We start from the raw sequence: 13650 nt of genomic DNA, 5'->3' as shown, positions 1-13650 counted from the left end.
AGATATTCCCAGCTCACACCACTCTAATGCGCCACTAGGATCACTATAATCTTCCAAACAGGTGTGTAGAAGCTAAACTCTGCAGGAAGGTGGTCCTCCAGGAGCAGGATTACACACCCCTGCCATATTCATATTATTTCCAATGGTTTTTCATAGTTTTGATGACTTTATGTGTAAGGGAAAACTGTTTCCAGGTCCAAGCCTCTGCTCGTTTCATTTGAGAATATCTCAACAGCCGTTTATGAGCACTATTTATTAATATCACACATTAAAGCTAAACTTTAATGAACTTTAATGAACTCATGCTGTACAATACAGTCTCCAGGCTCACTGCCTCCCAGACATCATCAATGTTTTAATTATTCAAGGGTTTAGGATTATGACTGTTTGGTAGTATTACATCACATTGTAAGTGCATATTAGCACCATTTGTTGTTTTCTTTTGGCATCTGACCCGAAAACGGTGACGTGTCACGTCAGACTTAACAAGTGGATTATTTTGAAATGCAGGATATTTATGTATGTATATAATTACAGTGAATGTCTTCATTGTATATACACTCACCTAAAGGATTATTAGGAACACCATACTAATACTGTGTTTGACCCCCTTTCGCCTTCAGAACTGCCTTAATTCTACGTGGCATTGATTCAACAAGGTGCTGAAAGCATTCTTTAGAAATGTTGGCCCATATTGATAGGATAGCATCTTGCAGTTGATGGAGATTTGTGGGATGCACATCCAGGGCTCGAAGCTCCCGTTCCACCACATCCCAAAGATGCTCTATTGGGTTGAGATCTGGTGACTGTGGGGGCCATTTTAGTACAGTGAACTCATTGTCATGTTCAAGAAACCAATTTGAAATGATTCGAGCTTTGTGACATGGTGCATTATCCTGCTGGAAGTAGCCATCAGAGGATGGGTACATGGTGGCCATAAAGGGATGGACATGGTCAGAAACAATGCTCAGGTAGGCCGTGGCATTTAAACGATGCCCAATTGGCACTAAGGGGCCTAAAGTGTGCCAAGAAAACATCCCCCACACCATTACACCACCACCACCAGCCTGCACAGTGGTAACAAGGCATGATGGATCCATGTTCTCATTCTGTTTTCGCCAAATTCTGACTCTACCATCTGAATGTCTCAACAGAAATCGAGACTCATCAGACCAGGCAACATTTTTCCAGTCTTCAGCTGTCCAATTTTGGTGAGCTCTTGCAAATTGTAGCAAATTGTAGGACTGCCGCATACTGGATGTTTTTCCCTTTTCACACCATTCTTTGTAAACCCTAGAAATGGTTGTGCGTGAAAATCCCAGTAACTGAGCAGATTGTGAAATACTCAGACCGGCCCGTCTGGCACCAACAACCATGCCACGCTCAAAATTGCTTAAATCACCTTTCTTTCCCATTCTGACATTCAGTTTGGAGTTCAGGAGATTGTCTTGACCAGGACCACACCCCTAAATGCATTGAAGCAACTGCCATGTGATCGGTTTATTAGATAATTGCATTAATGAGAAATTGAACAGGTGTTCCTAATAATCCTTTAGGTGAGTGTATTTATGTTTGCTGTAAACGTGTTCCCTAAAAATGACGCCCCAGTGTTTCCAACTTGCATTATGATACACTGAGGATTGTCAAAAACAATCTCAAGAGATAATGAAGCAGCCTTCCATCTAAACTCTTAAAATGAAGTTAATCATTCTGCTCGTGTGTTAACTGCAGAGTTCAGACCCCATGACACACCGGCTGCCCTCATTTTTTATTAATTATCTCTCTCTTTATTTAAGCAGGCGCCATTTCCCCCTAATAAATTAAGTGAGAGATTTAATCAATTAAGTCGTTAAGCAATTGATTGAAAACAAACACCATCCATTGTCTCTGCTGAGGCACTTTCTTGTGAAATGGAAGCCTTTCAGAATGTTTGATTAACTTTTATTAGGGAAGGTTTCAACTGAGGAAGTTTTGTCAACACTGCTGCAATGACAATGAAAATTTTGTTTCAAAAGCGTTGTTTATGCCTTTCTGTATTTGGTATGCTACGTAATCAAAGGCCCCAGTATACTTTCAAGCATAGTTTTTTTTGTTCTTTGCTAGAGGGCAAAAAAAAAAGAAAGTTAAATAAGGCCACGATTCACAGGGACTGATATATGCAGGGCTGAGCTTAAATATAAAACCTAAAGTGGAGGGGACAAAATACCCCTAATGTCTTCACCTTAAGTGATTCCAAACACACATAACAGAATACTAAAATCTGTATTAAACACTCATATACTCCACCAAAATATTTATCCAAAACATAAATTGAATCAATAATAAATTGTAAATGTGTTCAGCATTCTGTAACATATTTTCAAATTTTCTACGAAATGAAAATATAGCACTTTACTTTGTACTACTTTACACCCAAAGTGCTGTACAATCATATCAGGGGATCTCTCCTCACCCACCACCAGTGTGAGCATCCACTTGGACGATACGACGGCAGCCACTGCACAACAGTGCCTGTACTCTCATTATTAAGGATTATTAAGAGGCCATGATTGATAAAGGCCAATGGATGAAATTTGACCAGGACAATGTGGTTACACCGCTACTCTTTACAAGAAGTGCCATGGGATTTTTAATGACCACAGAGAGTCAGGACCTCGGTTTAACTTCTCATTTGAAGGACGGTAATTATTACAGTATAGTGTCCCCATCACTATAATGGGGCGTTAGGACCCACACAGACCACAGGGTGAGCGCCCCCTGCTGGCCTCATTAACACCCCTCCAGCAGCAACCTGGTTTTCCCAGGAGCTCTCTTATCCCAGGTACTGACCAGACTCAACCCTGCTCAGCTTCAGTGGGCAACCATTCTTAGGCTTATGGGTGATATGGCCGTACTATTTAAACCCTGCTTTTCTAACACCTCTATTATCTAAAACTGCTAGAGGGAACCACAAAATTATTAAAGGATTAACATCAGTCAGAAAGGTGTTGAAAGCAAAGGTTGGTCAAGGGGGCAGTGTTGGGGAAGGCTTATCTCGTTCTTTTCACTTATTTGTTGGAGGATGTGTGTGGAATTTCTTCTTGTTCATGGTGAAATATAGATGTTAAATGTATTTTCACAATTTGACCGCTCTAGTCACATGGTAATCAATGATCTCCTGCTTTTTTCAATGATGAGTTTGTTGAACCTCAGCTTGATGCATAAAATCCTTCAGATGCATTCATTTATTCATCCGGATATATTACAATTTAGCGTATGGCTTCTGCAGGCATGTTATTATGTTGCCTGAATCCTCCCCAGCTCTTTACAATTTTACAATGTAAATCTGTGGTGAAAAATGGTGCTCTCTAATTAAGCGCCATTGGGGCAGATCTCAGACTGCCCCGCTTATTTTCTCGTTACCTTACAAAAACCTCGATCCAGACCAAGACGATATCAGTCCGTTTCAGCTACGTCTATATTAATCTGCATCAGATCAGTAACTAGTTGGCATGTCTGTTCTTTGTATCAAATTAATGAAAGTTTAAATGTGAACAGCCTTTATATAGTTCTGTAGTGTTTGTTTTATGTTTGTTAAATGACTTTCTTTTCCTCTCTGGAATTCTTCAACAACTTGTAACATTTTTAAACAACATAAGGCTAAGATAGTATTCTATGTGTGCCTATCAATCAACATCAGAGGGCCACCTTCAGGCTGAATAAAAAGGCTGAACCTCTGCCAAAAGTGTTTCTGCATGTGTTCAGCGATTAGAATATGAAGCTTACAAAATGTTAATCATAAACTAGCGCTAAGACCCAGAATCTACCCTACCTAAATTTACGGTTAAGGAGCCGCTACCGCACACTTGTCATCATGCCACACATGCACAAAGTCTAAAACTTTCCTCGGCCCTGTGCCCTCAATCCATAGAGGCTCCTCATTACCATATCATTTGCATTTTTTTTCAGGAGAAGTGGCCTAATTAATCATGTGGCCATTTTATGTCTCATTAGTGCTCTCTGCTTGGATCCCCCATCCAGGGCACACCACCCCACAGACAGTCCATTATTCTTTCTGCCTTTCCTGAACAGACTTTCTCTAGACTCATTGTTTTTTTTGTTTTTTTTTGTTTTTTTTATCAGTCTGTTTCGATTTATAATGAAGGCCTTCCAAGTTTTGATTTTTCAAGAGCATAAGTAGGAATTCTGAGGATGCTGTTGTGATACATGTGTTGTAAAAAAAAAGAGCAGTAAGTGGAAAAAGAGGAAATTCGGAATACACAGTCAGGGTGTGTTCACACTTGGCATGTCTGGTTGGATTAAAACGAACCCTGGTGCGATTGATCTGTTAGTGCGGTTCATTTGAATAAGTGTGAACGCTGCCATCTGAACCCTGGTGCGCATCTAACAAGTGGACCAAGATCACTGAAAAGATGGGTCTCGGTCCGCTTCCAAAAGAACGCTGGTGTGGTTTGAATGAAGTATAAACGCAACACAGACCAAAGACATGTAAACAACAAACCAAAAACCCGACATTATGTCACAAGTTCCGACCCTAAAAAGTGCTGAATGCTCAAGCACACCTGTTTTCTCTCATGATAGCCGCGATGTTGCTCATCACAGTTCGTTCGGTACAGGCATCAGAACCGCGTCTCCTCGCAGCAGATCTTGGTTTGTGTGTGACGGAGGGATTCCTGACTCTGTTTTGACTCCTTTACACGTTTTATAAACCCTTCACGAGTTCTCAGCTGGTCAAAAGACTATCATATGTAGCTACACACATACAACAAGCGTATTTAGCCCAGAACACAGTATTGTTTTGGTCGTTTGGTAAGTTCTGTAAAGAAGAATACATAATAAAAGCCGACCAAACAGGTTGTGAACATATCCCTATGACTTTAGGTTCGGTGTTAAAATGCCAATGTGAACGCTAAGCGGACCAGGACTAATTTTTTTGTTGTTGCACCAAACCGAACTACAAGTGTGAACACACCCTTATAGTTTAATGTTGCACCTGTAGAAGCGTTTTCACACCTATATATCGTTTGTTTTGTTCCGAAACAGGGACTTAATTTGTTATAATGTTGCATTTTCTTCTTGGTTTGTTTCGCTTTCACAAAATGTGTTTATGCAAGTCACATGCGAGTACAACTGTCCTCTTATTGGTCAGAGTCCATCAAGATGATTGACAAGTTCGCTCCTTGAGCTTATTGGGGCTTCATTTGTAACTGTTGAGACACACGCAAACATTATACAAATGTTGCCATCATTCCCGCTGTTAAATTATATACTACATTCGTATTACTTCAAACACGCTCTCTCTGGATCTCCCAGCGCTGTCTAGAGGTTAACTGTGTCAAGACACACACAAACACGAATGTTATAATGCAGCTAGAGCAGGAATCAAGGCTTTATCCGGACGGCGCAATTACACAACATTCTGAGATGAAGAGTTGCTCAACTGTGACAACTAATGTGCTCGCTCACAGAATCAGACATTAACCATTAATAATACCATTTGATTCGTTGGTGCATTGGGTCGCATTGCTTTCACACCTCAAGCGACCTGCCCCAGAGTTCGTTTGCAATCGGACCGAGACCACCTCTTTCAGGTGGTCTCGAAGCGATTGTTTTTGTGCGGATTTAAGCGATTGCCCTGTTCACATATGCCTAAACGAACTGAACCAATGGAGAAAATGCACTAGGTTCTGAAACCAACACTTAAAGGGATAGTTCACCCAAAAATAAAAATTCTGTCAGTAATTACTCTCCCTCATGTTGTTCCAACCCCGTAAGACTTTCGTTCATCTTCGGAACACAAATTAAGATATTTTTGATTAAATCTGAGAGCTGGATCACTCCGCCATAGGCTTCTTAAGGGATCGAAACTTGCCGACCCAAAAGTTATGAAAGACATCGTTAAAATAGTCCAAGTGACTACAGTGGCTCAATCTTAAGTTTATCAAGCGACGAGAATACTTTTTGTGCGCAAAAAAACAAACAAAAGAACAACTTTATTCAACTAATCATTTCCTTCTCTGTTCGGCCGTGACGTAGTGAAACTGCGCAGCGCTTCTAGGTTGTACGTCACGCATCACACACATGACCAGCGTCGGCCAATAGTGAGCCTACGTGTGACGTGCAACCTAGAAGCTTTGCGCAATATCACTACGTGAAATATCATGGCCGTACAGAGAAGTTGTTTTTTGCGCACAAAAAGTATTCTCGTCGCTTGATAAACTTAAGATTGAGCCACTGTAGTCACTCTGTTACAAAGTAACGCGTTACAGTAACGTAACTACTTTTTCGGGTAAAAAGTAGTGTAACGCGTTACTACTGAAAATTTGGTAACGAAACGTAGTTCCTTTTTCAATTCCGCACAACGTTTATTTTCCCATGGACAGATTTGACAGCAACACTGTCTCCTCAGCTGCGCGCTTGCAATAGTCACAAGCTCCACATGGTACGTGACAGAGGCTGGTAGCAGAGCAATCAATTCTGTGAATTACACTGCGCAAACCAAAAGTAATACTCCCACCGGATGAAGAAGGGTTGGCTCTCCACAGCACATAAAATATTAATTTTATTGAATTTTTCGTGTTCGCATTTATGAGGAAAGAAACAATGTTATGGACGTAGCAGTTCTTTGGACTTGACCGCTCTGAAAGCGGCACTAAAAGACTGCTTTAAATCTTTCACAGAGACCTCAAACAGGCATTTAAAACACCAAATATTAAGGATTGGCATATCAAGCAAAATAATATTCGATGATTGCTCGAAAATCGTACCTCTACCCCCACATGCTTACAGTAAGACGGCGTTCGCTCAAATCCCGCTCCGATATTACATTTCTCTGTATAGACCTACGTGTTGTAGCCTAGTCATTAAAGAAAACGATTTAGTTTCATATTTATGTTTAAATAAAATAATTTATTTTTTAATTTCATCAATGTTGATTATATGAAAAGTGAAAAGCATGAGTAAGAGCATAAGATGCGCGATCGGGAGACAAATGGAGTGGGCAGACATGATTTTGACCACTTCATTAAGTTTGTTTTTGTAGAAAGCCTTTCTTTAAAGTGAATTTCGTTTTGTATTAATTGTATCTTAATTTTAATCAATGTTTCATCAACCAATTGTCTTTAATAAATAAGCAGTAAATATAGCAGGCAATATAATCAGGACTTCTCAGGAGCTCCGTGCCGGCGCGTGGACTGAGCTCGTCTCATAAATGAACCGAAACTTAGCGCAAACTACTTGCCTCAAAGATCTGAGAAATATATAGAAAGCTTGAAATGTGTACTTTAAAACAAAACTATTCAAAACGAGAGAAAACAGACTACTCTCTGCTTATGTAATCCATATGAAATGTGCATTTCTCTCTGGCGCGTTCACTAGTGTGAAGATCGCGAGTCAGCATCGTCAACTTTATCTTTGTAGCCGACACTGACTGACAAAGAAAACACTTGTTTATTAATAAACAATTGAAATGTCTCCTTGCTATATTTGATATTCATAATCATTTCTTTTGCCGGTTCTTTGTGACATTTTTCATGAACGCGTCACCACCGCTCAATAGTTAATATTTTTCTTTGGTGTTCAGTTTATACAGGTTTTTCAAATGTTATTTAAATAAATATATATATTTTTTCTATCTCAAAATCTCTCTTTAATTTCTAGTTTTTTTTTCTAGTTTTTCAATAAGTAGAGTTCATAGTAGAATTTTATGTAGGCCTACACATTTAGGAACAGATATTGGGTTCTGCCCAAAGTCAAGCAACATAAAAGTAACGTAAAAGTAACGAGTAACATAAAAAGTTACTTTCCAAAGGGGGTAACTAAGTAAAGTAACGGATTACTTTTTTAAGAAGTAACGAGAAAACACTACTTTTTAAAAGTAACTTCCCCAACACTGCTTAGAAGCCTATGGAGGAGTGATCCAGCTCTCAGATTTAATCAAAAATATCTTAATTTGTGTTCCGAAGATGAACGAAAGTCTTACGGGGTTGGAACAACATGGGGGTGAGTAATTACTGACAGAATTTTCATTTTTGGGTGAACTAACCCTTTAAGACACAGTCTCTTAAGGAGCTACAGTATAACATCTGATATATATTAAAAGAAAAGTAATCAAAGTACTATATACTCTAATTTTTAAGCTCCCTCCCCAGCCCACCAAGAGTATTTTCAAAACTAACCTACAAACATTTTCTGTTAAGAATTTGTCATTGAATTGATGTCAAGGCCATGGGCACATTAAAGTATTAATTCACACACAGCAAAAAAAAGTCGTCAGGTCACGAGTTGTCACTTATTTCTGATGTGAGCAGATTAGCCAATCGTAATGTCTTGAATGTACAGTAGCAAAAATAGCAAAAGGTCAGAAAGAGAGCCTCAAGCTATCAAGAAAGAGAGAATAATACATTTTCTTCTAATGTTTTTCCCTTGATGTCCTTGTCTCTTGCAGAGGAATTGAATGGGTTAGTTTGACTAGTTTTCTGTCCTTCGCTACCTCTGTTCCCAACAACCTTGGACTTGTGAGGAATGAACTGCAGCATGTGGACTTACGCACAGGTAAAGCACACACACTGACACACATTACACACTGGTATTTTATCCTGATTGTACATTGCTCGATCTCCCTAAAGTCGGGTGCATTCTGACTGTCAATGTTCATTGATATCAGCTGGATTGAATTGTACTGAAAGTGAATCCAATGATGGATATGTCACTGTTTCTTATTGAAATAGTTATTGTTATTGTCCTTTGTGTGAACGGGTCTTAACTCATCCCACATCACATGTGTGGCTTGTTATTATGGCTCTAAAGAGTGAGCAATGATTTGGCCATATACAGGTGTGAATGACATCTGATCAAAACTCATCAATGTTTATATAATACCTTCAGATTGAAAACAACAGATTATGTCTAACCTTATAGGCCAAGTACATTTCACACTGTTGTATTTGCTTCATATGCATGGATGTTTTTGGAAGTCTTATTGGGTCATGTGCATGAACGGTGTGTAATGTCAAGTTAAATGCAATTTCATTAAAAAAAAAAACATTTTTCAAGCCTTTCACATTTTGTTAATTAAGCTAGTGTATCAATATTAGTTAGGTCATGCATGCATTGCTTGGAAACTGCAGTGAAAGAACTTAATGAATATTCATGCACTATGATCAGCTGATTCTCTGGCTGATTAGCAGTCTCACGCTCCAGTGTATCTGTTTTTCAGGCTATAAACTAGGCCTACTATGCAAATGTCACATTAAACATTTATTAATTCATTAAACCTGCAAGCAGCATTGATCGGGACCTCACACGTTGGTGCACATTTGGGATGCGGGTGTGTTCTTGAGGATTCCTATACCTCTCAACAAGTCCTTCCTGTTTCCAAATGCCTGTGAAGAGAGATGTGTTTGAAGTGTGTGAGTTGCGGTATAAGTGTAGGAGAGATAGCGTATAGAAGGTGTGAGGGAATCGGTTCTAGAAGGAAGGTTGAAGAAGGTCTTCTGCCTCTGTAAGGGGAGAGGAGGAGATCATTAGCTGTGGATGTGATTAGTCTGAGTTCCCAGATGTGTGAAGCTAAGAACTGACTGCTGATGGTTGTGGATTTGTCTGTGAAAAAAAATGTGCTAAAGCTTTAGATGTTAAAGAGGTGGTGGGAGGTAATGGAGGGGCTGGTAATTATAGAGATCCACAGAAAAAGAGAGAGGACCCAGACATACACTTTAGACTTTGGATATACAAAGACGGTGCAATCACATTACTATGAATAGGAATAAGTTCAATGTGCAATATGACAGAATAAGCCCCAACTTGTAAATAAAAGAGCCAGTTGCTAGTTGGTAAAGTCATTGCATCACTGCAGCTGCCATTAGAAGCTTCGATTGCCATTGAAACGGTGTTTTGAGATGCGCATTGACTGGTCCAGCCTGAAATATAAGCTTTTTTTTTTTATGCTATGATCATTAGAAACAACATTTATGGCACAGCTCATTGTCAGATCTTTTTGCTGTTATTTAAATGTCAGGGTAGCAAGTAGTTGAGATTTCAGGATTCCTACATTCAAATAAATAGGACTTGGATTGGAAATAAATTGGTCTTGGATGGCTGAAATATCTGCCCAGAGGCTTTGCAAATATGGCCGGCGCCGAGAGATTTCGACAGGTTAGCAGGATTGTGTCCTCTTCTGTGTGGGATGTAAGAGGGTTTTTGTAGGGAGGAATGTGCTGAAAACATCTTGAATATGGACAAATAGATTATTTAAAAAAGGATGAAGCAGAAAAAGAAAATAGATACTTACAGGTGAAATTCGAAAAATTAGAATATCGTGCAAAAGTTAATTTATTTCAGTACGGTAATTCAGCTTAAAAGGTGAAACTAATATATTATATAGACTCGTTATATGCTAAGTGAGAGATTTCAAACCTTTATTTGTTATGATTTTGATGATTATGCCTGCTATTATGCCTGCTGCCTGCTGATTATGAAACTATTGCCTGCGGGACAGATCGGCACTTAAGTGCAATAGATATAACAAGCAATAAAAATAACAGTAACACTTTACTTAAAGCCTTTATGTGCAATGCATTATAAAACTATTAATGCTTTGCAATGCACTAATAATGCGTATGATCTCATGAATAATTGTAACCATAGTACTTATAATACATTATAATACACCTTTAGAAAGGATAATGCATTACAAAACGACAAACCAATTTCAGATGTAATAAGGAATATGTGAATATTATAATGCAATTTATCTTTGGTTACAATTATTTATGAAAAGATGGAATGCATTATAGCTTACATTTTGAATATCTTTATAATGCGTTATACATAAAGGCTTTAAGTAAAGTGTTACCCAAATAACAAATAGCTGCTTCTTACTGACAGACTGGATTCTAATAACAAACAAATACACATTAAAATAAAAAAAGCAATAAACAGTAAAACAAATAAATCCTCTCTAGCAGCAAATATTCATCTTAACTACAGAAACAGGCTATTACGCAAACACTTATGTGGCACTGCCGTCTCCTCTTAATCGCTTTTCCTCGCATTGTTTAAGCATAAACAAATGTTTGAAAATAAATATAAAGTTTTTAAGTATTTGGTATGGTTTGATAAACTCTATATCAAATACAAAATCTGAAGGGCTGTTTAAATACTCTTTGACTTTCAGATTCCTCAGCTTGTTATGTTTGCTGGAGCCACATTGACCGCATTATTTCTCCAAGCGCCACCTACTGTCAAAGCATTTCATTCATTCGGTCTCCTTCACTCCTTTCGCCATGTTAATGTTGGGGTTGTTAACATCAGAATGCACATCTTTTTACCTATTTTACACAGCATACACACAGTGTTGTTAAATTTAACAGGCTGATGTAAAAAGTATTGTAAAAATCGAAACAATCCGTAATAAGGTTTCTAGAATCATTTACGATATTTTAAAGTGCCCATGATAACAATACCATGCATGTTCATTACTGCGATATATCATATTACAGGAGACCAGCACATGTCTACTGAGTTGAAGTGGTTTAGATTCATTCTGTTTCATGTTTACAGAACTTTACTTGTTTACGACAGCTTGCTCGTGACAGACTTATAGAGTGTTTTCTGGGTCAACTGTGTGTGTGTGTGTGGATGGTGTACGGCATGCAAATCCTAGCATGGCCTTTTCATCAGTGTTTTGTTGTTGTTGATGTTGTTAACTCTCCTCCACAGTCTGCACTCTTATGGTTGATTAGCTCCCGGTCTTCATTAGAGCAGGACCTTAATTAGCCCACTCTTTCCATACAAACTTTGTCCCAGTGAATATCAATCACTTACACAATCCTTCACACACTGCTAAATACTTGACAATCTGGAGAGCAAATCAGGGCTCTGCAAACTCTCAAATCATCAATGAGTCGTGAGAGTAGGAGACTGCTGAAGATAAAGGTCAATCGACTATTAATTTTAGCACAAATTTCTGCATTTTATACATACAAATCACAACAACCCACAAAAACGTTTTTAAAGGTACTGAATGCTAACATGTTAACTAAAAAAACTACTTTTTAATATTTTTTATGAAATAAACTATTACTATATGTCATAGATAATCTACAAGAATCTAGAATCTTTCGTACTGTGTTTTACTGCCTATATTTCATATTTCATGATGTTTCAGTCGATTTTACACATTTTAGTCTGTCAATAGTTCAACTAGTAAAATGTGTACAAGCTTATATAACAATAACATGTTAACTAATGTAAGTAAGAATAAATGACTTGATGATATCCTCTTCTGGATCAAGCCACACAGCGCCTCCTCCAAACTCGATGAAAAAGAGAGGAATGAAGCTTGATGGTTTATTTATCGAGGTGATGGGGGCGTTTACAGGTTTGCGTGCCTCACGTGGTTGATTACCGTGTGATTAGCTTATGACGCAAAACATTGTACCTCTCGTTGGTTTCATATTTATTACATAAACAGAGAAAATGTGTTTTCCATATGAATTACTTCATTTAAAAGTAGACACTTCAAACTTTCTAAAGACATATATCTCATATCTGTGTGGCAAGTATTCGATGAATTTCGGTAACATTTTCGGACGCATTTCAGAAAAAAAGTTCACATAGACGGCAGAAAGTACACCCTGTTTCATTTTTTTTTTTTTTTTTTTTTTTACAAAAGCACAACGTTTTGTTGTTATTGTGAGTGTACTCAAATAACCCTTTACAGTTTCGAATGATGTATTAAAAATTGAGTTTTTTATGTCGATTTAGCTGCTATATGTGGAAAAAATCCACCAAAATGCGCCGGCACGTTCGTCGACCCCTGAGGGTGACTTAAATCTAATAACTTTCATTGTAACTCAACCATATACACAAGTTAAACACTGAGTGAAAGTCTCGGATGCAGTTCCAAGCAACACTGACTGTGATAGACCGTATAAACAGTATACTGTACTATACATATGTTAATTATAGCACCCACACAAAAATCCACAATATACAGATGGTACTCACACAGAATAAGCCCTTTACCTCCCATTATTTCTGCGGTAAATGACTTTGCTATGGTGCTATTACCATTATAGTGGACAGTAGGCAGAGAGGATGGCACATTTTGAATTTCCATTTCCACACAACGGTGTGGAAAGGTTTCAATTTAATGGGATTGGGGTTTTGTGGACAACACAAACAAATGGCTTTTGCCTTCAGATGAAGCGACATCTCTTAGGGAGTACAGGGGGCTTATCATCAACACAGAACGACCCCCTCAATCACAGGAACTGCTTTTCCCCCAATTCTTATCCACTAGTGTGAATGATCATCAATTCCTTAGGAAAAACTCCCAGGAAAAAATAGTTTTCCCATAAGGCTGAAGCCACAAAGAACGGACAGATATTCACAATTCTTCAAAGTTCAACCATCATGTTTCGAGACCCTATTTTTTTACGATCTGAAACGCAAGTATCAAACGCGAAACGCAAGTAACTTTGTGGGCGGATCCCGGCGCTGTTGCTATTATACCAGCGGGATAAATGACTCTTGCGCGCAACGCAAATCTAAAACGGGTTGGTCTGAAGTCGCTACATTACTCATAGGTGTGGTTTGGACGTAACATGCAATAAACCAATCAGAGCGTCTTCTCACATTCCCTTTAAG

The 13650-nt window shown here is 38.4% G+C and overlaps 1 protein-coding gene across 1 annotated transcript in view; it reads left to right on the top strand.

Moving 5' to 3' along the window:
* The window catches only part of wdr11 (WD repeat domain 11), a 129113-nt gene that overhangs the window by 81453 nt on the left and 34010 nt on the right, over positions 1–13650 (top strand). Inside the window, exon 12 of the mRNA XM_056261894.1 lies at positions 8447–8553. Within this exon, the coding sequence (XP_056117869.1) occupies positions 8447–8553 (107 nt within the window). The remainder of the gene's footprint in view (positions 1–8446; positions 8554–13650) is intronic.

This window comes from Rhinichthys klamathensis, unplaced genomic scaffold (genome assembly GCF_029890125.1).
Source record: "Rhinichthys klamathensis goyatoka isolate OS25496 unplaced genomic scaffold, OSU_Roscu_1.1 h1tg000188l_1, whole genome shotgun sequence".
NCBI classification, from domain to species: domain Eukaryota; kingdom Metazoa; phylum Chordata; class Actinopteri; order Cypriniformes; family Leuciscidae; genus Rhinichthys; species Rhinichthys klamathensis.
Note: the sequence above shows the minus strand (reverse complement) of the source record. Positions and strands in the feature narration are given on the sequence as shown.